Below are 27,653 nucleotides of genomic sequence, written 5' to 3'. Positions count from 1 at the left end.
AGTGTAAAACTACTTTTGCTATTGTTTTATTTTTAGGTTAATATATTCTTTATAATAATAAAAATGAATATATTAATGTATACAATTGTCGTAACTCCCAGCCACTGTCAATGTGTGGTAAAAACAGAACCACAAGGCAGTAAATCAGACTTGTGAAGAGCAGTCATTGGAAGCTGCAACATGTCTTATGTGTAAATTACAGCTTGATCAGGCCCGTCCCTCCGTTGCCTTGAATTGTCCTAAAGCAGATTTTCGGAGTTCACAATAAACCCTCAGCAGTACTGTGTATTAGCCCAGTAATATCAGTGAAGCACTACTGCTGACCAGGTGTATCTTTCTGTGGCCAGGATATCACACTAAGCACCTTTCAGCTCCCAATGCTTCCAGGAACAGTACAGTCACATCAGCAGAGTGCTTTAAAATGAGATAGAACACGAGGTGTTCTGCATAAATGCAAAGCTGAAAATATGTAAAAACACTAGTGGAAGCTCTACCTGGTACTTGACAGTTGAACAACAGCCAAGTAGCTATAAGTTATTTCATATATGTATGTATCGCCGCATTGGATGTAGGATGGCATCAGTATTTTAGAGTGAGATCTCATGAATCCTTTAATCACCTGATCTGGCCCCCACCCCCCCCAGATAATTCCATCCCCAATCTCTTAATTGAGGCAGAGTGTAGCAGGGCAGACATAATGGATTTATATTCATAGGCTGGAAGGCCTTGAATAATTAATGTAGAAATTTGCAGAGATGAGAGTGCGAGAGGGTTTGGCCAGGGAAAAGTCAAGTACAGAGACAAAGCACGTTCCTCTGGGCTGAAGGCTAAAGATTCACATCTGAGAATGGATGGATTTGGGATGAAGGGATGAGGATGGGTGTAAGAAGCCCTGCAGGCACTGGGTCTCAAACAAAGCGTGAAACCTACCAGGAGCAGAGGTAGATGAAGAAAAATGCTTCTTATTGATTGTCTTTTATGCCAGAAGGGGAAAGTGGGACTTCCTGTGATCCCATCTCCCCCTCTCAGACACAAAGACACACCAGGATAGGATGGAGGGGCCAAACAGTGAGATGGCCACGGGCCAGACTGACAATGAGGCTCAGCTGCACACTGATCCCCTACCAGACGCTTTCCAGTTTGGTCAGAAATGGTTTGGATTTGTGTTTCTCTCTGGCGCTTTCAAGGCGGTTTACTGAAGAACCGATTAAAAGCAAGTGTCAACATACATGTCAGTCGGTGTGGACAAACCTGGAAGACCTGGAAGACAGTACTTGATTACAAATGCAGCTGTAGATCCATTCAGAGGCAGTGTGTAATAATTCAAAGTGACAGGTCTGAGGAAGTAGATTTGTCAAACTTGTGCCCACTGGGCTGACAAATGGAAAGTGCATAGGCAACCTGAGCTTCACGAACATGGTGTACAGGTGTACTAAATTCTACTTTTACCTTAAATGATATGAAATCTGCTAGATTCATCTCACATTCATTTATTGGGGGGGGGCAATCCAACCCCTCTCCAGGATTCTGGCCTGAGAGTGGTTCTCTGCACAGAGGTGTGCCATATCTAAATGGTAATGCACCAACTCCTGCACCAGCTCCAGTTCCTTTAGGACCAGTCTGCGATGCCAGGGGTTAACATAGCCTGATCCCAGCATTTGCCTGCCACCTGGCTTATGATGCCCAACCTGCTTGCCTATCCCTGCAGGCGGTGGCCTAAAGTGAACTGGAAGTTAACTTTCACAAACATTAACTTTCTTTGATATCCTTCCTATTCTTCAATGTTATTTCATTCAAATGTGCCTTTGTTTACAACACAACACTTTAAATCTATTCCATTGCCAAGGAAATACTGACATGCAAAACTTAGCTTTTGCTATTTTTCATCCAAACCACATTCTCTGTTTCGTGGTAGTCTGTATCCAGCTGTCAGCGAGAGGCAGAAGAGACATGAATATGGAAATATGGAAGTTCTCTGCTTTTACGGAGGCAGTGTGTAATCACAATACTTGCCCACCTGTCATAGAGAGCTGGATGTTGACATTTCCATCCATCCTGCTTGCTCTGCGCGTCTGCTGGTTGGGCTGTCAGACGGGTCAGAGTTTGGATTCACAGCGTCTGAGGCTCATGTGAAGGGCACCATCAATGAATTATGCGGAGTCAGAAGCATCTTAAAGGGCACGATGTTTGAAGAGAGGAAGAGAAAGGTCGGCTGCCGTCACTGTTTGAGAGGCATCCTGCAGGATTTGAGCCGTCACATTGAACACAATATCTGCAGAGCTGGAGTGTCACAAGGTGGCATGGAGTTTTTCTCCGCTTGGCTAAACATGCAGGGCCGGGTTCACAAAAGGGATTGCACCGCTTTTGCGCCGGCTAAACCTTTTGCAAACGAGTCAAAAAGACACCCATCTAATTCACAAAACACACTCAGAGGGTTAAATGCACCCCCTATGTGCTGCGGAACAAAAGTGCCTCTGTGTGCTGGTGCTGTTTGTGCGTGTTTAAATGAGCCGTCATGGAGCCATTCGGGGGAAAAAAGAATCCCTTTCCATGCAAATCAGCTTCACTGCAAAAGGCATTCCCAAACACCGGCACTAATCCTCACACATAGTTGGGAAAAAATGACCGCCACTCTGACATTACTATTATTATTATAACCATGTGTTAAACAGTCTGCAGCTCAGTGGCTTCATGGAGCCGTTATGCATAATGAGGAACTGAGGTTTTATTTTTCTTTGACTTTCCCGTCTTTGCTCCCTCAAGGACGGAAGCTTTGTTTTTATCAGTGAAACTTGTATCGCATTTTTTAAGAGACTGGCCTCACAATCACGCTGCATAAGTTTCCCCTCCCTTCCTAACTTATCTTTATGTGGACAAAATAGTTCTCTAACAGCAGCCCCGAGCTGAGTATAGGTGCAGATAGCAGCTCTCCAATATCAGACACAAAACTACAGCAAACTGCACAGAGCGGGACAGTTCCTTGGGTTTGCATCTGAATGTCATCACCGCTGTTTGCTTTGTGAGTTGAGACCAAGCAGATCGAAGGGGCAAATTATGCGCAATCCATTATTAGTGAATCAGACCTTTCAGTGTTTGGAAGCATTTAAATGATTCTAGAAAGAGAAGAGCTCTTGTATGAGCTGCTGTTTCGGTGCAGGACTCTTGTGTTGGGAGGGAGAATGTGTTGGATCTTAGGTAGTAGCAGATAGTTACAAGCGTTGCAATATGTGTTACTTATGACAGAACTGCTGACTCAGCGTGTTAGCTGCACAGTAAAGCTGACTGAACATCTGAGTGTGGTGACAATACAGGAAAGAAATCTGTCAGGGCCCAGAAAGAGGAGAGTCAGAGAATCAATATCCTGATGGATACAAACCCATTTTCCCCAACTTACAACACCCTTTCTTCAAAGTGCAAAAGGACAATACATCAGGAAAAAAAAAACTCAATCTACCCCAACCTTTAGTCCTCACTAATGAAGACATCAACAATTAAACACAGAATCAGGCTCCTGTGGCAAATAGATTGTAAATAAATCATCAAATGGATTTTCTGTTCTCTGCTTGATTGTTAACTAAATATTTTTTAAGGTGGCAATTTCCTCCTAATATCCTACCTCGACAGTGTCACTTTCCCTGACAGTGCAGAGGCTGTGCTGCTTCCTGGGCTTATCACCCCTTCCCTCCGATCTGTTTGGCACACCAAGGCGTAAAAAAATGAACTTCTTTTTTTCACGCTTTTATTTATTCAAAGTGTCTTTCTCAGATGCATGCCGGTGTCTTAAGCGGCGAGATAGCTGCATTAATCCACAGGCAGCGAGTCTAGCCCATGTTTATCTGTATGTAGGTGTTAGCAGAGCTTTTGTGTGTATCTCTGACTCGCTCTCCTACACACACACACACACACACACACACACTCTCTGCACTGTCTGTGTGAATTAAAGTAGTGGTGGGTGAGGGCAGGCTCAGGCGCTGCGCTGGTTAACTAGCTGTCACCACACAGAAGATTACGTCCACTGGAAGACGTGTATGAATATGGACAGGTCTATCTGCAGGAAATGGGCCTGTCAGGCAGAGGTGGGTGTCTTTGTGTTTTCTGAAAGACAACAAGCTGCCTCATTGTATTAGTGTGACTAAAATAACTTTTTAATACGATGAAGTCTGCCAGGCGCAAATAATATGAAAGCTTATGTTTCTGAAACACGAGATTTAATATACACACCGACACATGTGCTCCTAATAATCTGATTATGGTTATTATTTAGGCCAGGGTATTAAATTTTTTTAGTGCGGCTTAAATGGCCGTTTAATTTATATTCTCATTGCCGGGCTGCAGAGACTCTGATTCATGGGATGCTGCCTCCACATTAAAATGTCAGGGCTGAAGCTTCCTTAGAAGAAATTGAAAACCAAAGAAGTATCCTCCTTGTGATTCTTAAAAGAATATAAGGATTTGAGGAGTTTTTGTAAAAGAAGGTCATTTTTGTAGATCCATTGGGACATGTCTCTGAAGAGAACATCTCTGACAGGGTTCATAACAGCAGCAGCAGGATCCTACAGTATGGTACAAGTACCCATTTTCTCTCTCCAGAGACCCCGTTTATTCAGAGTGTATTCCTGCCATGAAGAGTAAGCCGGCGCACATGCGAGCCGATCTTCCCTCAGGAGAGAGCGAGAGGCTGCTGGGAGATAAATAACGCCATTTCAGTGACAGCCGCTGTGTCAGTGACATGAGCATCCATCTGCCGAAGCGCAGACAGGATAGACGGGGCTTACCGAACGCATTCCACTCCGTCGTAGTGGGGGACAGCTGATCCACTTGGCTCTGGTTCTGATCTGTTTGACCCCCCCCCCCCCCCCCCCCTGCCTGGAGGTGACCCCAATCTGCTTTGGCCGTGAGCGGGGTTTGGACAGAACAGCGAAGGGGTGGGACTGGGATTCCCAAAGCAGAGAAGGAGCTGAGGGCTGGGGTCAGTGTTTGGACAAAGACACAGAGTAGAGGTAGGAATGTGGATGAGGCAGGGGTCGGATAAAGCTGTGGCCGAGGTCTGGATCAGTACTTAAGATTGGATTAAAGGATTGATCTCTGAGGGAACAATTTCACTTCCAAACCTCAGCCTCCACAAAGGTGCTCTGGTTCATTTGGAAGCAGTTAATAACAGCTTCAAGCTATTAAAACAAGTCTTTGTCAAAGGTATAGGAATGTTTGCAATCATTCATACGTTCATTACCATCCTGACTGCAATCATAAAAGACATAACTGATTTTAAATATCTCCATTCAGCCTGTGGGAACATGATTTTTTTGTGTTCTGAGGAGGATGTGTTCTCTCTGATAAAATGACCCAGATGATGTCATCAGAGTAATCCAATTTAGGAATTACAATCAAAACCTTTTTAATAATAATATGTGTAGGGCTGTACCTTACTCAGCATGCTTGTCTGTCGCATCAGATTTTGCTTTTCAAAACACAATTTCTACAATTTTCTTTTTTTTACTTCCGCGCCGCAACCAAACTCCTGAATCAGATTCATAGACCGTATACAAAGATGGACAGAGTAAGAGCTGGATGGAAGTGAAGCCAAGATATTTAGAGCGTCCTCTGCTGACTGGCTGCAGTATAGGTCATAAACCCCGCCTCCACCATAATAACACAACAGCAGATCAAACCATAAAGTTAAAATATACATCAAATAATGAATTCTCAAATCCAGATTCTGTTGTGATGGTTAGTTATTATCATGATGATTTATGCTTAAGTGTTCATCTTGTTCGTATTTTCGTTTTAATTAGGTGTTTGGTATAAAAAAAAGAGCTGGCTGTATCATCAATGATGTCATCTTGCATTCTTTGAACATGTTACATGAAGAAAGGAGAAAGACGAAAACTAAAAATACAGTCAATGAGCGTTCCATTACTGAGAGTCATTAGCTTCAGTCAGACATAAGAATCTGTCCTGCTGTGGACGGTACCGACCTGAGAGATCGCTGATGTTTAAGCGGTAAGTTAAATAATGTCTGCTGCAGTCAGTGGAAGGGGCGTGATGTCCAATCCTGTTAAGAAGTGCTTAACATTGTAATATACAGTCATCACATGAGTCTAATGTTTCTTTAAGACACATTTTAACTCCCCAAAAATCCCTTCTACTTCAAGTCTCCTGACTGTTATATAGAACTATGACATGTAACCGTGTGAGGCAGCTTTAGCAGCTCACGTCCCCCCCTTCTGAAGACTCACTAAAACTCGTCCCGAGGAAAATAAGATTTGTTTGTTTTGGTGATTTGACTCCTGAGGATTATTTGCGTCTCTGTAAAAATCTCCCAAAAAAAGAACCATGAAAAAACACGAGTTAAAAATATGATGAGCTTCTACAAACAAGGTGGCAGCTGCTCATTTTACAGCCCCGCCTGACGTCCTGCGTCCTCTCTAGAAGAGCATCAAGGAAACACTGACGTTTAACAGGAACTGCCCTACTCACTGATGTTTTTCTTTGAGTCACAAAACCTCGGTGCTTTTGTAGCTCTCTGTAAAAAACATCTGAACGATGTTTTCTGGAGGCTTATTATGTGAGTCAGTTTGCAAAGTTAACAGCATGCCATGCAGTTGCTTCTGCATTGCTCTTTTTTCACTGACAGACAAAAAGGTAACGCACAGGTACTAGTTAGGCAAGTTAAAAAAGTACAGTACATCTTCTCAATGAATTCTTTGCTAATCAGGTTTTGTCCTGTCTCAAAATGATGCGATGGACGTACATTTCCTGCAGTACCTTGTATATGTACATGTACTGTGCATACTTACACTTTAACAAACAACATTAGCACTTCTAATAATGTGTGACTGAAAAAAGGACAAAGAGGAGGTGAGAGAGAAAGAGAGACGGAGAGCATACAAACAAAATGAAAAACAGCTCATTACATCCCAAAGCGCTGTGTGGCCATATTGTCGTACAGACGTACTTGCAGTTAGGAATTCAATTCAATTCAAACTTTTATTTTTATTCTCAAAATAACACTGAGGGTGTCCCTCATTACCAATGCCGTCAAGATTACAAGAACAGAAAAACAAGAAAAACACAACAAACACTCAGAATCAGTGACCCCTCTGATCCATTATAAACAGTTGGTGGCTAGAGATCAAATTCCTAAACTCTGGAAGAGAGGGAAGAACTCTGATCCTTAGAGTTTGCTGGAGGGCGTTTGGAGCAAATTAGTATTTAACCAGGTGATGGGACTCTGTGTTATCCGTGAAAACACTGGTCAGACTTTGCTGAGGGCCATTGGCGGTACTAAATGAGGCATTGACGACTCCACTCCAATTTTTGTATTCAGGAAAATCCCCGACTAATGATTTGAAAAGTTGACTGTTTGTGCGACAGCTCTGAATGTGTGTTACAAACTTGAAATGTGAAGTTTGAGAGATTTCTGTATTTACTCGGCGAAGGTGCTTTATAGGAAGATGCATTATGGGAACGGACAATACACACATTTTGGTACTTTCCCAATAACAAGGGCTGATGCAAGATTTGTATTATGTTGTCAGTAAAGATACAATTGGAAAACTGCCTTTCCAAATAAATGATTAGATTAGAATTCATTAATTCTAATTCAGTTTTTTAAAACTATTTTCTTTATTAATCTCTAAATAACTCAGAGGAGATGTGCTATTCACACGCACAGGTCCTCGGCAATGATCAGGTGAACTGGCACTACTGCAGCAACATAACAATTCTTTTACTTTGGTCGATACCAGATCTAGAACCAGCAACCCTGCGGGTCCCAAACCCAAGTCCTTTCACACTAAGCTACTGCCTTAGTACGTTGTGTGCTCTGAATCTGTGATATAGTGTTAAATACATTATTATGCATTGAAGTATGTTGTTAATCATCACACATTGTATATTTTTCTCATATTGTGAAGCTAGCTGTGATGTCAGCTGTCTTCTTCACTGTGTGATGAGTCTGTCTGACCTGCTCTCAGTTCAGATCTCTCTAATCTCTCCATTCTCTCTGACAACATGTGTATAATTGGGGGGATTGTGTGTAAAGGTCAGACGTTGTGTTTGCGTCTGGCTGGCCCGGTGGTCTGTAAGTGAGCTGGTGGGGTCAGCACTATGCACGCAGAGCTCAGGGTCATGACCGCTAACCTCGCACAAATTCCTCCGTGACACAACTCTCTCTCTCTCTCTCTACTCACACACACAGTCCATACACTCACATATGTTGAGATGAAGACAGACCCCCCTCCCTGATGGATGGCCAAGTCCTCCCTTTCAACACACTGTTGCACATGTTCATTACTCTGTGAGTTTGGGTTTCACAGGGCCAGCTCAGGGGTTTTCCCCATGTAGGATTCAGAGAGGGAGGAGAAAAAGAAACAGTATTAAAGTCACTAGGTCAAGTCAGTGACCTTTGTCCACATATAACCGTTCTATGACTTCAAGCATTTCTTTGAATCGTTACTCCGAGGAACTTTTTTCTGCATCTTCACATCAGACATTGTAAAAAAAAAAACAACTTTGGTGGTTATGTCATGAAAATGATCGACACATTGAAGATATAGTAGAACGCCTTGTGCAACTTATCCTTGTGCTTCCGTCTGAGAACACAGAGGACGAGGAGATGACTTTTGTTTTATGGATAATGAGTTCTCTGAAGTGTAAGTATGAACGGCCAACGACAAGAGCCTCAGAAGAATATCTTGTAGTGAGCCTCTCTGATGACTCCTGTCAGTGAGGCAGTGATGTCTCAGCTCTTTTTCCTGTACCCCCAGCTGTACGCCTTCCCCCCGCTGATGTCCTCATAAAGACTTTGACATTCACACCCAGCCCCAAACCCCTCCCTCCACCCCCCTCCACCCCCCTCTTTCTACTTCAAAGGCTGCTGAACATTCCCATCAATAATGCAGGCAGATTTCAGCTCCTCGGAGCAGATTGAGATCCACTTGCATGCCCCCTCCCCTCATTCCCCCCATGTCACCCCTGTAACACTCCCAAAAACCTTTCCTCCTCATTCATAACTCATCCGTCTGCAGAGGGCTCACTTTGTCCTGTCATGATCCTGCTCGTTCAGTGCTGGAAGAGTGCAGCAGACCGGCGGACAAACTCTTCTTATCAGTGACAAAGTCTCCCTTTCTCCAACTTGCCTGGGTTCACTTCTACGTTATTTCCAATGTGAAAGCAGATTTGCTCTTGACAATCATCCAGGGAGCCTTTTTTTACAGTCTGGACATGTTGATGGTAGTGCAGGCAGGTATTCTGAGAAAGAAAGGGAACGTGTGCAAACAGAGAGAGAGAGAGAGAGAGAGGCTGCAGCCGGCCCTCATGAGGTGACAGTAATGACCTCTGAGCCACGGTGCCACACAGAGAAGCAATTCAGAATGCACTCAGACATTTTCTTGATACTTCTTTGGTTCTCTTTAGGTGAGGCTGCAGCTTTTTAAATGACTCAGGCTGTTGCTGTCCTCCTTGTGAGGAGTTTTTTCTATCTGGTTGATATCATTTTCTCTTTATGAGCCACTAAAGAAAATCAGACCATCGGCGACAACATTGATTATTTTTATGTACCATTTGTAATGTCTGAAACTTCTGCTGAAGGGTAGGCGTCAGATGAAGGGAATTGCAGAAGCAGCCTTTGTTTTAAAGAAATAAAAAAGGTGTGCAATATTTTTGATTGTCAAAAGTATTTTTTATAGGACTTTTTATTATATCAGGATTAACCCCTTGAGGTGTATCGCCTCGTTTTCAAGGGGGTATTATATTCTCCAAAATAAACGAGCACCATTATGCTATTTATCAAAGGCAGTAAGCAACTTGTTTTACTTTTCAAAATGTTCCATATGCACACAATCTACTCACAAATGTCAAGTCCAGTTATCTCTGCATCTTACATACTGTAATGTGTGGTCAATCAATCAATCTTTATTTGTACAGCGCTAATTCATAACAAATGTTATCTGGAGACACTTTACAAAGAGCAGGTAAAACACCTTGCTCTTTTTAAGATCTGACATTAATCCATCATGAGCACAAAGCAACATTAACCATTAAGTCTCTGGAGCACAAGTCTTAAGTGTAGCTGGAAATAATGTCACTTTTTGCAGTTAAATGAAGACACTTTAAAAGGAAACTTTTTATCAGCCTCCTTCATACTTATAATTTGAAAAAAAAGAAAAGTATAATACCAATTTTGTCAATGCTCCAGTAAACTCCAAACCAGAGATGGTGTATTAAAAATGCATTATTTAAAGACCTTCATTACTAAAACACTTAACACCGGTGTGTTTGTCTTTTACCTGCTATTAAAGCTTCTGTGTGGAACTTTAAGGTTGTGTTGATTTTGGTGCCTGATCTTGTCCTGTACATGTTTTAGTCCTGATTTTAGCTAAGAATTTAAGACTTCTTTAATTTAAATGTAAACGGCCTTCAGCTTGTATGGCTATTTTCTCGTCTCGAGGGCTTTTACATCGCCGCAGGTTACACCTACGCATTCACACACTGATGGCAGAGGTTGTTAGTTAGTCAACAGAAGTAACTAATCCTGTTCAAAAGCATTCATACGCTGCTGACGCTACCAACTGAGCCACAGCCGCCCCCAAATATAAGGGATATATACAGTACAAGGGCATATACAAGGGATTTTTGCCTTTTTTGAAAAAGGCTGTTTTTGCAGCATGCTGTAAATCTTCCTTGTCTGACAATGACCCTGTGACGGGGTGATTGGTATTAAAATATATAAAGAAAGAAGTACCATAATCAATCTTCTCTCAGGTCCTCATGTTTGAAACAAAAATCCAGCGCCTGTACTAAGCTTCAGAGTCAATATGTTTCATGACCAGCTCAAAACTCCTCACAGCAGCATTCAGTAAAATGTCAACGTTGTATCAGAACACGAGTTAAACTGAAAACGTGGATACTTGAAATGAAAAAGATCGAGCTGAGTCTGCAAAGTCAACTTTCTTTGTTCTGTTTTATTGAAGTCTTTCAGTGTTTGGCCTCGTGGTGCTTTACTGCCCTCTAGTGGTTGTGCTTTGGTATTACTTCAACTATGACTGACATTTGAGTCTGACCAACGTAAGACAAACAAGCTTCTGACCTTTCACTGGTTTCCTGTAAATATTAATTCGATCCTGTAAGTTTGAGCACATCATCTGAGATTTGTTTAGCCTAGATACTCTGTCATGGAAACACACTCCTGGACTCCTTTAACTTTTGCTTCTCTTATCCCTGTTCTTTGTCTCTCTGCCATGCCATCAAGTCCCATCTGAAACTAATGTATCTCAATGATAACATGACACACTTGAATGCACTTCAGTCTTACACACAGTAGAAATCTTACAGTTCCCCTGGGCAGCAGCTCTACTGTAGGAGACTGCTGCAGTCCAGAGACAAGCGAGCAATCTGGAAACTATTATGCTGCTTAGCTGTGATGGATCATGTGGAAGGCATGTCCGCTTGCTCTGGGTTTTGTCATCATAAACCCAGGCTGCGTGCGTGCGTGCGTGCGTGCGTGCGTGCGTGCGTGCGTGCGTGCGTGCGTGCGTGCGTGCGTGCGTGCGTGCGTGCGAACTCAGCGAGTATTTCCATAAAAAGATTCACTTATCATGACGATTGCACAAGTACTGAGACGCCTTTGTTCAGGAAGTTTCTGACTCCACACTTTCTCTTTCTCTCCAACAACACAAGAATCATTTAAACGACTGTATATTATCAAGCATACCTCGTGTTTAATGTTCCTTATCCGACAAACCGTTATGATCATTATGGAATATGACCGATAAGAGCAGTTCAGATTCAAGTTTTTTGTGAGTGTTGACATAATTCATTACAGACTAAGAGGTATACATTTGAGAACAAAGGATATTACAAGTCCTTTTGTTACCTTCAAGTCGTTCAAAGAATTGCTTGTGATTATGTGATTATTTAACCTGCGAGCATGTTAAAACCCATCAGGTCTCTCTTCATGAAGGTTAGGCTAAATTATAGACAGGGAACCTCATCATTGGCTCTGTAGAAATCATTGTAAGAACAACATTTAGAGCAGTGGGAGTTACCAAACTTCCATCGTTTTTCGTCTTGTTTTTGAAAGTTTTAAAATGGGCTTGCCCCCCACCATCAAATGATTATATGGAGAAAGAGGCCAACACCAGGATGAAAACCAGAGACTGTAATGCACCGAGGCGTAAAACTGAATCTATGATGCCTGTTAGAGAAACACCCACCCATGGAACAGATTGCCTGCACATATCAGAGACTGACAACTACCTCACCTTTAAAAGACAACTCAAACATGAGTTATAAACAAACCAGTCCTCTATTCAACATATAACATCTGTCTCTTCCTCTGGTTTCTGTTCCCAGAAGCTTCTGGTTCATCCTGCTCTTTAACCAGATCATTGTATGTGGGTCTGATATTTCTTATGTCACAAACTTTGTCCATGTTGTGTGTAAATCTGTCGGTGTTCTTTTGTGTGCTTTCCTGTGTCTGTCCTGTGAGGCCTCTTGTAATTGTATATTTGTTTTGGGACTATGGATGAAATCTAGCTTTTGTGCTAAATCCAGCATATTTTCATTGATGGATATTTTTTGGATTGTTATCTAAACCCAGAGAGTCTTGGCTCCAGTAGCCTAGTGGTTAGTGCGTGCACCCCATGTACGGACGCTGTAGTTCTTCAAGCAGGCGACCCGGGTTCAAATCTGATCTGTGGCTCCCTTCCTGCATGTTGCGAGTGTTGTCTCCAGTTTCTGACTCTCTCCATCGTCCTATCTCTAAAATAAAGACATGCAAAGTCCAAAAATGTAACTATGAAAAAACTAAAATATCTATCCAACAAAACAAAGTGTTATTTTCTATTGCTTGGCTTTTTAACTTTCTCCTTTGTGTTCTTGTTCTCTCTTTCAGGTCATTGGTACACCGTCTGAGGAAACCTGGCCTAGTGTTAACTCTCTGCCTCACTTCAAACCAGGTGAGACCCTGCATGTTGTAAAGTATTGATCACTCTGTGACTGCAACACAAAGTCCTCACTAACATCTTTAGACCATAATAAGTCACATAGTGTCGGCTAAACGGCCATTTCTTTAAGAAACTGAAACGATTGTTTCCAGAATTGTGTTTGATAAAGTATAAACTTCACCCTACACTCAACTTCATCGAGTTAATGAAGAGGGGGCGTGGACTGAGGAGCTCTACCTCTCAGCAATGTGATCTATGAAATATAAGCATGAAGTCAATACCATAGTAAATGTGTTAGCAAGTGTTAGCATGGGGCCTATTTTTATGACCAACAAACATTGCAACCTAATTTAAATGGTGAACATGGTGTCCACTGTCACTCAAAGTTTCTTCATGATGACAGAAGTTTGAGCCAACTTTAAATACACATTGCATAAAATAGTTAGCATGGTATCAAGGTCCTAATAGCACATTAAGTCATTCATTTAAATGATCCACTGTAAGGATGGAACCTTTTTATTTCCAGAATATATTCTAAAATAAATCATTTATTTTTTGGGGGGCTTTTCTACGCCTTATTACATATAGGACAGTGGATTGGGTCAGAAATCAGGGTGGGCAATGACATGAGGAAAGGAGACAAAGGTCAGATTCAAACCCAGGCTGCCCACTTGGAGAACTTTAGCCTCCATACTTTGGCCTCGTGCACTGACCACTAAGCTTCCAGCCACCACAAAGTTACTACCATCACAGTAACTGATGATGCATGAGGACAGTACAGACTACCATGCTAGCATTTTGATAGTTGTCTTAATGGCTTGATTCAAACATCCAACAATCAACACGATTGCCAAAATGAGGCAGATCTCAATTTACTTTCATTCATGCAGCAGCAGCAGTAGCAGTAGCAGCAGGCGTGGGGGTGGCGGCTCTGCCGGGGCAGCCGTGCCCTCTGGGAGCTCATTAGGGCTTTTTAGAGAGAACATGAATAGAGGGACTGCAGATTAGTGTTAGCTTATGGAGGGAAGAGGAGCTGGAGTGGAGTGGAGGGGACAGGCGAAGATGGACATAAAGAGGGTTAGAGTGATGGTGCGGGGGGGCAATGAGGCATCATAAAGCTACGAGATCCAGCCTCCTATCTCCAGTGGCCAATTAGAGACCTACTGGGGTTGACTGTCATGGTCACATGCACACACAACTCATACCAATGTAATCTCTCATCCTGTGACCATGGCTACAGTTGGCTCTTGTCTGCCTCACACACACACACACACACACACACACACACACACACTGTGTTGAACATCTGTGCTGCTGTCTGAGCCACACACACACACACACACACACTCAGGGTAGATTTGCCTGAGTCCAGCCTCGGAGCGCTGCATCTGTTCACAGATCTGATGTTATTATAGCTGCACCTTCACTGGAAGAGTGAGATGTCACCAGAGAGGTTACGGTTCAACTAAACTAGAGAGTGTTTCTCTTAAGAGTATCACAATAAAGTCAAGCACAATCTTAAGTATGCAATAAATATTAGTATTTACTGAGTGATGTATGAAACACAGGGCCTTTGTGGACAGCATAATACATTCAAGCTCAAGTTACAAATCATTCTGCAGCATATTTCTTTGCCCCCAGTGTCTTCAAAGGCATTAGGTTGGTTTAGTTTATTAGTTTATTTAAATCAGGGACAGTGAACAGAAAAGGGTTAATGTCAGGAGAGAAAAGATGCTACCAGACTTAGCTAACTAGCTAATTTCCATCTGTTGACCCTGGGCAGACGATGGCAACATTTAATTTCATGTTCATTTAAAGTATTCAAATGTGGATTTTGCAAAGCTCAGATTTCATAACTTCTTCTGGGTTTACAACAAAACAACATTTAAAAGTTGGTTCCCTGACTGACAGCACACGTCATGATGCATTTGTGATACATGTTTTTACTCACATTTTCATTTATATCTCATGGATGAGTGAGCTCAGGGAAAGAAAGGCTCTTCACCCGGTTCATTAACAGTGTTATAAATAAGACAGACTCTCTTTGGATAACAGAATATTTCAGAGGAATTCACTGGATGGAAATCTCTTTCTTTATGTTTAAAAATTCTCTCCTTAAATAACCATCTCTTCCCCAAATCACTGTATTCCAGAGTCTGCAGCTAACAGCAGAGGGCAGTGTTGCATCAGTGTAGAAAACCTCCTTTGACGGCAGATACGTTTCCACAGCATCGCTGAGCTCCCCTGAGCTAACTGTCACACACACACACACAACTAAACACAGCCTGTGTCACTCATCAGCTTATGTTTCCTCACATTCACTACATCCTCTGAATGCAGAATACTTTCCATATTATTATTTTTTTTCTTCCCAATCTTTCGGCCACACATTTTATGAAGATTGGATTTAAGACATGATTGTGTGGCTTGCCCTCAGAGTGGAGACGGCACATTTTCTTTATTTTTTTAAAAACATTTTTGTGGCTATGAAAAGCTTCCAGAGATACTTCCTCACATTGAGACATTTAGCTCTCTCTTTTTACTCTACTGTTTTCATTACTTTTACAGAAGGTAGACTCACACACTACATACGGCAAACTTTGGTTTTCTTTGTTTATTTTTTATTTTTTTGCTTACTGGATACGACTTTTTGAAAAGTGGTTTAATCCAATGTGCTTTACTTTCCACATTCTGCAGGACTTCATGTGATTCAGCCAGCTCTGAGTTTATGCACACATATTTCTAATGCTCAGTATACGGTGTAAAACTATCCTCATTGTGAACCATATTAAATTATCGTAAAATACCGTTAAATTACCGTATTATCATATGTGCACACTTTTTTGTGTTTATTGTTGATGTTTAATATTATACCTTTGTACAAAGAGAGCACAGTTCACCAAAGTAAAATTCCTTGTGTGTTTAAGAATACCTGGCCAATAAAGCTGATTCTGATTCTGATTCTGGGTATTAGAATCACCTTAGTTGGTGATACTAGACCAGGGGTGGGCAACTGGCATCCCGGGGGCCACATGCGGCCCCCATCAACCCTCAACGTGGCCCTCAGTGCAATTTTCACGCATCAATTAATTGGAAACATGAAGAAAGCATGACAAAATCTGCCATGGAATCATGAAAACCAGAAAAATGTCCATAAGAATTTATGATCACTGGTATATGTTGAGTTAAATTTGAGACATAATCGACTGTAATCATTTTTTTATCCTACAATTTGCCCCCCTGGCGGTGAGAATTAAATGAATGTGGCCCTTGCACTGACCAAAGTTGCCCTTTCCCTGTACTGGACTATCAGAGACGTTTCTCCAGCAGTCTACAAAGTGTGAAGGCAGATATGACTTTTTGTAGAACGACATATAAAGTCAGCTTGGAGGGGTGTTGAGGACTATAAACCCTCAAATGCATTCAAGTTTTTAATAATGACTGTTTACCTCTTTAAAAGCCTGTTTAGAGATAAAGTTAGTGCTTACAGATTGGTATACCATGTTGTATACGATCCACTTATTCGACACCTGTAAAGCACATAGTTTGATTGGCAGAAAAATAAAAGTAATCTTTATGCATTTTCACATATGCTCCTCAAAATGTCTTGAAAATTTAGGAAAAAACACTTTCTGAGTTACTCCTTCACACGTGCACCTCACCGCCTATCCCTATTGGACGGGAGGGGCAGAGGGGAAGGCAGGAAAGTAACAAGAATGACGCAAAAATGGAGGGAAAATGAAGAGTACAAAGCTATGATGACAGTTTTTGCCTGAATATCAATGTAAGGTTTTCATGATATCACTGAAAGAGCGGAGAGGTACATACTGGTGAACATAAAACATAATGAAGCTGTTTCAGTGTGTGCACAGAGATCTGCTGGTTGCACGCTGGTTAGGTGATTTAAACATTCTCCCTCCCAGTAAATTTTCCAGCTCAGAGTTATTGTTTTTACACACACACACACACGTCAATGTGTTCCCCAACCCATCCTCACTATTACTCAATAATGACATCATAGAAAGGACCAAAATAGACCAGCTGTCCTATAATGTCCTTCTCCTCTCACCTCCACTCTATATATTTCTGGGTTCGTCAGCTGGCAGCCCTGACCTCTGTTTTTCCAGTTCAGACCAGCTCCGGCACTGAACTGGGCAACTGGACCCTCTGCTGGCAAGCTGGCAGGCTGGAAGGCTTTAACTGAAAGGCTGTTGGGTGGTTGGCTGGTCGGATTAGGCTGGCAGTGTGGGAGGTGGACTAGCTCTCTGGGTGGTTGGCTAGCTTGTGTGGTGGCTGGTCTGTTGGCAGCTCAGCCCGACTGTGTGTCCACATGGCAGTTTTGGCTGAGATTAAGACAACACCGCAGAGCTTCACACACTCCCAGCATAATAAACCGAGCAGTGGAAATATGGAGAGGGCTCCCTCACCAAACCCCTTTTGAAAATAATGAAGCACATGTACACACCTCACACGGTAATACTCGAGAGCTACACCCTGATTCGTCACACTGCCGTCGTGAACGAGTCTTAAAACCTAGAATTGGGGCCGCTGGAGGCGCAATGGTTAGTGGGCGCGTCCCACGTGTGGAGGCTACGGTGGCACTCTACATATATTTAGTGTGAATGCATTTGTGTTTTTCTCAGACATTTATTTTGCAGCAACACTTGTCAAGCTAGAATTGAGTTTGCTAAAATGGAAGCAGAAGTTGCAAATGTTTTATTCTGAAATCATCTGAAAGGTTGAGTTAGCATGTTCAGCAAACAATCAACAGCAAAAGAGTTTACAAAATATGAAGTGACACTGATTGACCATTAACATGTTGCTTATTTGTATAAATATAAGGAGCATGTTGGCTCCTTATTAGAAACTATAAAGCTCATATTTACGCCTTACTCTGCACGGCTATATTCCATATAAGATTTCCCTTCATTAACCGTCTTATTACTGATTATTGATCATATAAGCATTAAGTTGTGTATTCATTTTAATCTTGATGATTTGCTCAGCCTTTTAAATTCAGAATGTGATTATTATGTAGAATATCGTCATGCAGAATTAGGCATTAATAATAATAGCTAATAAAGAGCTAATATGATGCTAACACATGCTTATAAGGAAGTGTTTATGCTGAAACTGTGAAATATGATAAGAAGCAGACAGACCTGTTATTCAGTCTACTAATCTACTTGTGTTTTTGTGTCATTACAGACCGCTTTACGGTTTACAGCGCCAAGAAGCTCAGACAAGCGTGGAATAAGTAAGTAAACTGTTGAATGAAGAGTTTTTCATGTGTGTGTATGTCACTGTTTGTGCGGCTGTGGCTCAGCGTGTAGACTCCCCCTTTCTGCAGTATGAGTGTGCGTGTGTGTGTGTGTGTGTGTGTGTGTGTGTGTGTGTGTGTGTGTGTGTGTGACTCTGCTTTGAGACATTTAGCACATATGGCAGGAAAAGGGCACGGTGGCAGCGACGGGGTTCCCCACAGATGTGTGCCACTGTTTGCCCCAGGCACACATCTGCAGGGGAGACCACAGAGGGCACGGGGGACTTTGTCTCTTTTCCACAGGGGAATTTTTTAAAGCAGCGTCAGGCAAGTGATTTATGTCAAACTCCAGCTGTCTGATCAGCTGGAATCACAAAGTAGAGCAGCTTCTGCGGAGATGCATCCTGCTTACTAAAGCCCTCTACACACCGGACCTCTAATATATGCTCCCACTGTGATCTATAGTCATTACATACAGGAAGCTGAGTGATTACAGTCTGTGTCTCAGGAGGATGTTCCTGAAATGTGCCTCTAATCTCAAAAGTTTGAGTCACACTGCAGATTACTGACAGTAAGGTGAGCAATGCCCACTCCGTAATGTACCACATCTCTTCATGATAGAAAGTTATTCCGTCCACAGGTCAGGGAGGGTGAAGAGGGTGGAGCTGAAGTGTTTGACGATGTTTGAATGAACACATAAGGATCCAGTTTAAATGAAAGATTTCTTAAGTTACATTAACTAAGGTACACTTAGTTTCACAAACTAGGAATCATTCTTGGCTCAGCACTCAAGTAATGCTTTAAAAGGTGCGTTTGTCTAAATAAATAATGAGTTTATTGAAGACAATGAAGACAAAGTTTAATCACTGAATTCAGATGGTTCATTTTTTTTACAAATGTTTGAAATTCCATTATTTTGCACTTCAAAATAAAAGTGGTCAGGCTTTTACTGTTTTAAGCTGAGAGTACTTTACTTCAGCCCTGCTTTTATTTTGAAATAAAGTAAGGACCTTGTGGTGGATTGAAGGTACCGACATTAAGTGACGTAAAACAGCTCAAAGTGAAGGTTAAAAGAGTGAAGTCTCGATGTCATTAGGATATTACTTTTGACTCGTCATCTGAGCCGTCTAAGTTTAATGAAATGAGACATTCAAAGACGCAGCAGTGTCGTTCTTTTCCATCACTGTGACTACAGGGAGACACTGAGGAGGTTTCTCCATCGTGCACCTAAAGGGACAAAAAAACCCAGAAAAATTAAAGAACTACTTTCAATCAGGATTAACTAGTTAAAGGTGCCAGCCCTCATAAATGATCTGTATTTGTTAACCTACTTTATAAAAAACCTGATAATGATTCTTGAAACAAAACGATATAATCTCCATAATTCTAATGATTAATAGTTTCAAAAAGTACTTAAAACATAAATCTGTTCTGTCATATTTTTCACTAAAGAGAGAGGACCTGTGCAATTCATTGTAACTAAAAACAAGAAATGACCTCATAGTGGGTGTCTTGGACTTTTTTTTTTTTTTTTTTTTACATATATCAACACAGGTATGAATATAATTTGTACACAGCTACATCAGGAATACCAGGTTCACTTTTCGTTCCTTTTTTAAAAATATAACCACTGTCCGGCTCAAATGTGAGGTTTGTTCTGTTGCTATATAAGCAGCTGTTAAATGAATTTAACCTAACCCAAAACATTTTTGAAGTTTGGAGAAGATTCAATATCGCACATAGAGAATTACATTTTGATGAGAAATGAGAATCCGAAGTCATATGAGTCGAGGCGGACTCTTTGTGTCCCCTCCCAGTCCCCTGTCCTCGCTCCAGTCCAGGAGGAAATCAAAATGTGAAGAAAGAAAGTGAGGAGGAATGTTAATGACCGTCACTTCCTCTCTGCGGCCTTTTATCGTAGTCCAGGGAGCGATGAATTTGATATGAACTTATACACTCACTTTGTCTCTGCTCGGAGAGCTGGCTCACCCTCTTGTGCTCTCTTGTTTCTGCGCTCACTCAGACATTTCCCCCCCCGCTCTGTTTTTCTTCCTGCAGCTGTAAAAATGATGAACGATTGATGTGCAGTAAGTCGGTCAGGGACGATAGTTTTTATGTGCTTTGATATGCATAGTAATATCACTGTATTTATGTTCACTCAATAGAAAAGACAGACTCATGCACAGTGAAGTCACGCAGCTTTTACTGCGGCGTCAGGCTCCTTTATGACTTCTGTAGGGAGGTGACATTTACACTCCTGCTTTTCTGTTTCTGACAGAGTGATTAAGAACAGCAGCATGTTCAATAAGTTTAATGATTGGGATCAAACGTGGACCAGGAAGCAAAGATTAAATGTCTTTTTTTTTTTTTTTACTTTGCAAGATGTCGCATGTTGAAAAGTTTAGCTCATTGCACTTTGAGTAAATCCAAATGATCCAAACATTTCTGAAAAGTGTTCCACAAATGAGGACTGAGCAGATCGACTCCTTGTCATTGACTTCTTTTAATGGCAATAAAAAAGTTTAATTACTTGAATTCTGTGTAGAGTGCAAGTTTGCTTTCCACCATAGCTTTCAAGTAGATAATAAATATGCTTAAGTTCACATCATGCCTTCAGCTCGGGTGTGCAGAGTAAATAATGAGGTCGACTCAGCTTTCCATTACTAATATAATGATTCTAAAATGGAAATAAATTGGAAAGATTAATCAGCTACTTTTATCTTGAGTAGATGAAGCTGGAGGTCGTTGCATCCTGGAGAAATGTCACATCTCTTGTTCAGCATGTCACACTGAGGCTGCTTTTCTATGTTTTTGGGTGATTAAAATAATGATTATCGTTGTTGACTGTTGGTCAGAAATGTACCAACATCAAATATTGGACGAAAACCCCGGCGCAGGTTTTTTTGTATCGAAATCAAACTTTGCAATTACTATAGTGCGAGTGCATCATACTAAAGAATGATTCTTAAACATGAGGGACTGAGGTCAGTGTCACTCTAGGGACCTGGGCCAGGATCCGAATACGCTTGACCCCAAAGTCTGGTTCATTTGATCAGTGTGAGCACAAACGTACCGTACTCGAGCACGTTTCATGTGTTCTCAAGCACAGTCTGCGGGAGGTGTGAACGTAACCATGCTCAGACAAAGAAGTGGATCTCTATGTGACATATTTCTAAACGGCTCCTGTCGTTTCTAAAAACATTGTATCCACGTCGCACGGGCGTGTTTCATCCTCTGAGCTGCACAGTAGATGTGGAAGTAGGAAGAGGGTCACTGTTGGCGTCTCAGAAATAACTAAAACATCCACAGTTAGCAGGATGGACTCAGCCTGGGGTTGGTTGCCATGGTTGCCTCTTCTTTTTTCTGCTTTATGCTGGTTTTTCAAACCAACTATATGCATACTGCCCCCTGCTGTATCGGACTATGAACATACACAATTGTACTCCTTCTCTGAACAAAGTTACTAAAGTGAGCGCAGACCAGCGGGGGAGAAGGGGGGGGGGGAATTGTGCTCGAGCATGGTACAAAACAATCGTGTCTTGGGGAAAACGCCCTTAAACCGTTTAAACTTGACAGACAAATTATGATTCTGTTGATAGTTGTGTCAGATCTGAAAAGACGTCCATCATTTCCTCCAGACTGGATGGGCGGGATGGTTCACTTTTTTGCCTTCCAGCTTTTGATTTAAGTGTATTAAGTTTCAATGACAACTCTGGCACTTATCAAACCGTCATTAATCAAAACATTCAGTTTACATTCATTCACACCTCAGAGCTGTCAGACATCAACGTCCTGTTTCCTGGCTGTCTGGGCAGCCGGTATAGGCAGTCTGCTTTTCACATGCAAGATGCCAAACACAGCAGCAGAGGAGGAGCTGAAGTTACCCAACTAGTACATTTCTGTCTTCTGTTCTCTGGCTTCTTGTGTTGATGTGTGATTATCATCACATCACGGGGTATAAAGAGGTCTGGGGTGATTGATGGGTCACAAAGAACTGGGACTTTCAAAAAGCTAATTTTTTTAAGTCAGGTAACCTTGGTAATGGTGGTTAGATTACATACCTCAGCTCGTATTCACATGCTGAGGAGTTTTTAAGAGTATGCTAGTAAAACCTAGACTCTTACCAAGTGTAGTTAGTGAGATTTGAGTGATAGTACTTCTTATTTAAAGGAACTTTATTTCACTAGCTGCACTGGAAGCTATTTTTAAGCCCCGTGTCCGCCTAGCGTTTTTTTCACATGTTTTAGTTTTAGTTGTTGTAGAGAGCGTTCGCAGCAGAAAGCAACCACCTGGATTAAAAGAGCAGAGCCCACTATCTTTTTTTCCAAGCTCTCTGACGTTTTTTGTGCGGCCGCTCCGAGCGCTCAAGTTGAACATCTTTCAACTTTTCAGAAAGGCGCTGTTGACGTCACGGGCGCTCTTTTAAAAATGTAAGATATTCCTTGTATTTTAGCCTCCTACCGATCGTGTCTTGTACTCACATCCTCTTTGCTCCTTTGTCGTGATCGGGGGAATAAACGAACTCAAACATAGAACATGCAGTAAAAAGAAACAGAGCCGTGTCGGTCATACAGCGTCCGTTGTCAACAGACTGTTGTCATAGAGACAGGACGGTCGGGCAGTGCTTTTCTTCTCGGCGCACAAAACGCTTCATGCAAACACTTCCGAGTGCACAGTCAGCGCTTTTCTGCCCCGGAAAAAAGCTATGTGGACACGGGGCTCCTGCTCATTCTTTTGCTTGTAAGATGTTTATCTGGACTTGTATTTAGTGTAATGAGACATTTTTGTCAAGAAATGAGACAAATACAATTGGTAAGATATAATATTTTGCAGGGTGTGTGTTCATTAGAATTGATTAAAAACACAAATAAGGATCTTATATCAAAAGGTAAAGTAAACTTAGAGCCTCAAAATGATCAAACTTCAACATTTATTCAAGGTTAAACTTGTTTAATTAATTGATGTGTCATATAATGTAGCGTAGAGGCACTGACTAAGCTGCTGTCCTGTGTGTAAGACACAATCTGTTCCTCTGGAGGTCGTGGAGTCTAGCCCAATGAAAACATGTTTTTTTGGTAAACATAAATCAAGTTTGCTTTTAGCTTTATTTTACTCGTGTCTGTTGAAGGTCACTATTTTACAGAACTCAACAACTTTGATAGCTGCGTGCTAAAGCCTGTTTGCCCTCACGTAACCCTCCTCCTCAGGTGAGCCAAACACAATGAAAGCTCTTCACAGGAAGTCTTCAGACATGAAAAACACAAAGGTATTCTACCCAAACAGCTCCTCGTGCTGCTCCGCTTAAACAAATAGACTCATCTGCCTCTCTGTGCTGCGGTAGGAGGAGAACACTGACAGGTGTTTTCCTCCGTCACGCTTCTCCCTCTTCCTTGGTATATAGTCCTCTGATAGCCGTGACAAAGAAAACACCACGCACCACTAAGGCAGGAATGCTTCTCTCTGCTGTAAATGTGTCATCACCTGCAGCTGTTTGATGGTGCTGGAAGATACTATCCATCTTCCTGCAGATGTGCACTCACTCACTCTGCCTGGATGACAGCAATGGCAGGAAGGAATGTGTGCCCGCTGCACATCAACACTTCTCAAAGGCTAACGCTCTCATATCCGGGTGATCTCTTCATATCTACCTGCTTGTTTCTACGCCTGAAGAGCAATTACAAAGCGAGCCTGAGGAAAGCCAAATGCACGTACGGACACATCCTGTCAGTGAAAAAAATAATGCTTTAGGGTTTTACGGGAATAATGTGATGGAGGACTTATTTCATCTCGACTGTGGCAAAAGTTTAAGGGCTGATTTAGTATTTTGTTAAGTTGAGTTGAGGGACTTTTAAATGACAGATCAGAATTTAAGCAGCAGAACTGTTTTAGAAAAACAAATACATGTAGTGCTAGTTCACACAGCAATGAGCAGCGTGTGTCTCTCTACACTGGACTGGAAAACATCACTTGTATTATCTTGTTTCAACACAGGCTGCACAGATTTCATTAAATTAACATTAAAGGAAGAATGTGGTACTTTTTTATGAGAAAAATGTATGGAAAAACTGTTACTATCCCTTTAAGAGTTATGACCATGGTCGGCTTTAATATGTCAAGCAATAAGATAGTTCTCTTATACACTGGGCATAGATCTTGCCACTGGTGGAGTCACACTCTTGGTCCATTTCTTCTGCACAGTTTAAAGGTTCAACACCTTTTTTTTCTAATGTGGTTGTATCAGCATTTTGTTTCTAAAAATGGCTTTTAATAAAAGTTAACTCAGCTAAGTAAGTGATGTGAATAGTCCTCCAAAAAGGGCGTCTCCATTCTTCTCACTGCTAAACATGCAGTGTCAGCAGTGACCTTAAAAACCCCAGAACATGAAATGAGTAAAAAGTCTTGTTTGTCTTTAAACTTTTCCGTAGAGCTGAACGAGTAGAGGCAGAAGAAGAGCTCCTGATGGACTTCATTATCGTTATCTCTCTGCCTCTCTCTGAGTGCTGCTGATGAGTTGAACAGAGATTTATCCTCCCTCTGTCTCTCCGCCGATAAGTCGAGTTGAGAGCCCCGTCGAGAGCCATGGGAGTGGCTGTCAGAGTGCTTGACTGGGGAGCCAACCATGAGAAAGTCTGCAGAACATGAGAGGGAGTCTGAGTTGGAGGGACGAGCTGCGATGAATAACATCATGTTTATTTAATGCACTGGATCCTAATTACTCGCCGAATGTGTTACTGTTCGTTCATTCTCCATCTCTTCTGCCTCTGAGCTCTGCAAGGTAGAACTAGTTCAGGAGTTCAGTGACTCCCTTATCGAACACTTAGCTATGCTTTAACACTCCCCACACACACACACACACACACACACACACACACACAGATTCAGATAGAGGCTGCTTCCGTCCTAGCTCCTGCTTTAATCAACTCTTTTTGTTTCTCACAGTGACCCACTCGCAATGTGCGCGCTAAGCTCAAAAGAGAAAGGTGTGAGCAGGAGTGTGTGCTCCTTTGCATCTGTGTGTGTGTGTGTGTGTGTGTGTGTGTGTGTGTGTGTGTGTCTAAGAAGTGTTTTTCCTCTGGAGTCAGCAAACCTTCAGCATAATTAAAAGGCTTGTTTTTTTTTGTTGTCAGCAGCTCTGTGTATTGGAGAAAAAAAAACTGAGTTGCTTTCTCAGTGGGATGAATGAAAGGTGTGATGTGAAACTTCATAATTAATTTGGATGAAAACAGAGAGGTGGTTGACTGCCTGTTTAAGTTGTCCCTGTATATCCTCTGTGTTTCTGTGGTCACTCTTGTAATGTGTGTTTATGTGTGTGTCAGGTTGGGCTATGTGGACCATGCCGAGGAGTTGGCCTCCAGGTTCCTCCAGTGCTTCCCAAAGAACCGGCTGTCGGCTCAGGCAGCGCTGAACCACGAATACTTCAGCAACCTTCCTCCACGGCTCTGGGAGCTGCAGGACAGTACGTAACACAACTTAACCAGCGATGTGTAGCTCTGACACTACCGGTCTCAAACAGTAGAGGTGCTGTTAAAAAAAAAAAAAAAACTTTAATTATGGGCCCTTAGTATAAAACGAGTTATGAAAATGCCCAACACTGTCACCTTTTTAAAGCACATTGAGTCTGCGCCTGTCGTATGAAATATGCTGTCTAAATAAACTTGCCTTGATTTGACCATGCAGCCATGACAACCGTAATGTTTCAGTGAGAATGTCCTTTAAGAACGACGAAAAAACTGTCTGCACATAACCGTGTTGATAATTAAACGTATTTGTTTAGGTAGGTGTATTTTTAAAACATGACTTTCTTCTTCGCCAACAAACTTCATTGACTAAACAGTCATTTCAAAGTGTCAGTCAGAGAGCAACAAGAACATTACAGTGACAAACAGCTAACCTTCATTCTCTCCACAGAGTCCCTGTTATTGGCTCAATGCGTGCAAGCCACCCCTGATTGGTTCTTTGATTCAGACCTGATTAGCTTGTTTGCTTTTTAAACTAAATGTAAAGTAGGGCCCTCACAGACAATATATAAATAATGTCCTGTAGATCATGAAAACTCTAATCTACCTCATGTACCTCATGTCATCCATAGTTACATCATTAATTATCATATGTATGTTGTTATGATAATGCGTTGGGAGGATTCACTTCAGTGTCTTTAGCGGTGGGTGTGGTTGGTAGGAGGAGAAGCAGGGTCAGTCAAACAATGTCCTCTCCACTGCATCACTGGCATACTTTATGAAGCTGTACATGTTAGTTTATTAACTTACATCTTTAGTGGAAATGAGTTCAGCTCAAGACAGCATGTGGTGTAGCTTTGTATTTCACTACATGAATTAACTGGTTGAATTGTCGTGATTATTGTTATTATTATATTTTTGGGGAAAACCGTGATCACAACATGTCATCGCAGCAAGTTAAAAATATCTCTAAATTTGCACTAGGCATTTTTGCTTTTCTACAATTATAGTTACCTTGATAGTCAGAAATATGGCCTCTTTCTTTCTCTTTTATCTCTTTTGTCTCACTCTCTCTGCTGCAAAGACCACCCCCCCCCCCTCCTTGTTTTCTTATTTTCTTTGAGCTCCCTCAGCTACAATGGTCTTTGCATTAGCCCCCCCCCCTTCTCTCTCTCTCTGCCTCTGTATAGATGGGAGCTAGCAGGGACCTATAGGGTTGTTTTTGTTCATGCAGAAAAAGGCTTTCTTATTATGTGGATGCCGTTTGGGACAGTAAGCCCAGCCGGACCTCCGCTGGCCGCAGAAACACCCTCAGTTTTGATTTTCCTGCTTCCTGACGTGTTTTCTGCTGACTGAGACACTCTTTTAATAAGAGACTCGGCTCTGACAACACAATACGTGCAATGTAAAGGCAGTTTTCTTTTTACACATTTTTCACCAGGAAACCCAACAGTATGTTTTAATACCAAAAGCGAAAGTGAATTTTACATCAGGGGCCATTATATACTAAATCAACCACAACATGCAAATGGAAATATGCGTGACTGTGAAGATGACACAGATCTCGTAAAATAAGCACATTTACAGCTTGAGTAAGACATTTGCATGGGCTGGGTTCCAAAAGCTTCTATGGTTATGTTTATCTGCAAGACAAACATAACCATAGAAGAAATGTTTACACTTCAGACATTCTTTTCAGTGTTCTTTTGACCCTCCAATCCGTCTTTATCTGTGAGCACTTCTAGTAAGAAATATTTCAGCCAGCTTTTGATTTGCTTCAGAAAGTTACCTGCCACTCACCGTGGTCAAATAGACGGGTATGGACCCATAAAGAAGTCCAGAGAACACCTGATGAAGAGCCCGGCACGGCTCCAAATGGTGTGTTTTCAAGTGAAGAAACATTAGGGATATTTTTGGGAGGCACAGTGTTGTGAGTCTTTATATCCAAGTTTTGCAGCAATGCAATAGTTGGTGTCTGAGAAATCAGTG

General features: G+C 41.8%; 1 protein-coding gene across 5 annotated transcripts in view; it reads left to right on the top strand.

The window, feature by feature from the left end:
- Positions 1 to 27,653, top strand: part of cdk14 (cyclin dependent kinase 14) — a 197,594-nt gene that overhangs the window by 117,259 nt on the left and 52,682 nt on the right. For all 5 annotated transcript variants that reach the window (XM_020637009.3, XM_065958352.1, XM_020637010.3 and 2 more), the window contains 3 exons: positions 12,896 to 12,959; positions 18,156 to 18,204; positions 25,524 to 25,663. In XM_020637009.3, the coding sequence (XP_020492665.1) occupies positions 12,896 to 12,959; positions 18,156 to 18,204; positions 25,524 to 25,663 (253 nt within the window). The remainder of the gene's footprint in view (positions 1 to 12,895; positions 12,960 to 18,155; positions 18,205 to 25,523; positions 25,664 to 27,653) is intronic.

This window comes from Labrus bergylta, chromosome 8, assembly GCF_963930695.1.
Source record: "Labrus bergylta chromosome 8, fLabBer1.1, whole genome shotgun sequence".
NCBI lineage: Eukaryota > Metazoa > Chordata > Actinopteri > Labriformes > Labridae > Labrus > Labrus bergylta.
This window is presented reverse-complemented; position numbering and strand designations above follow the sequence as displayed.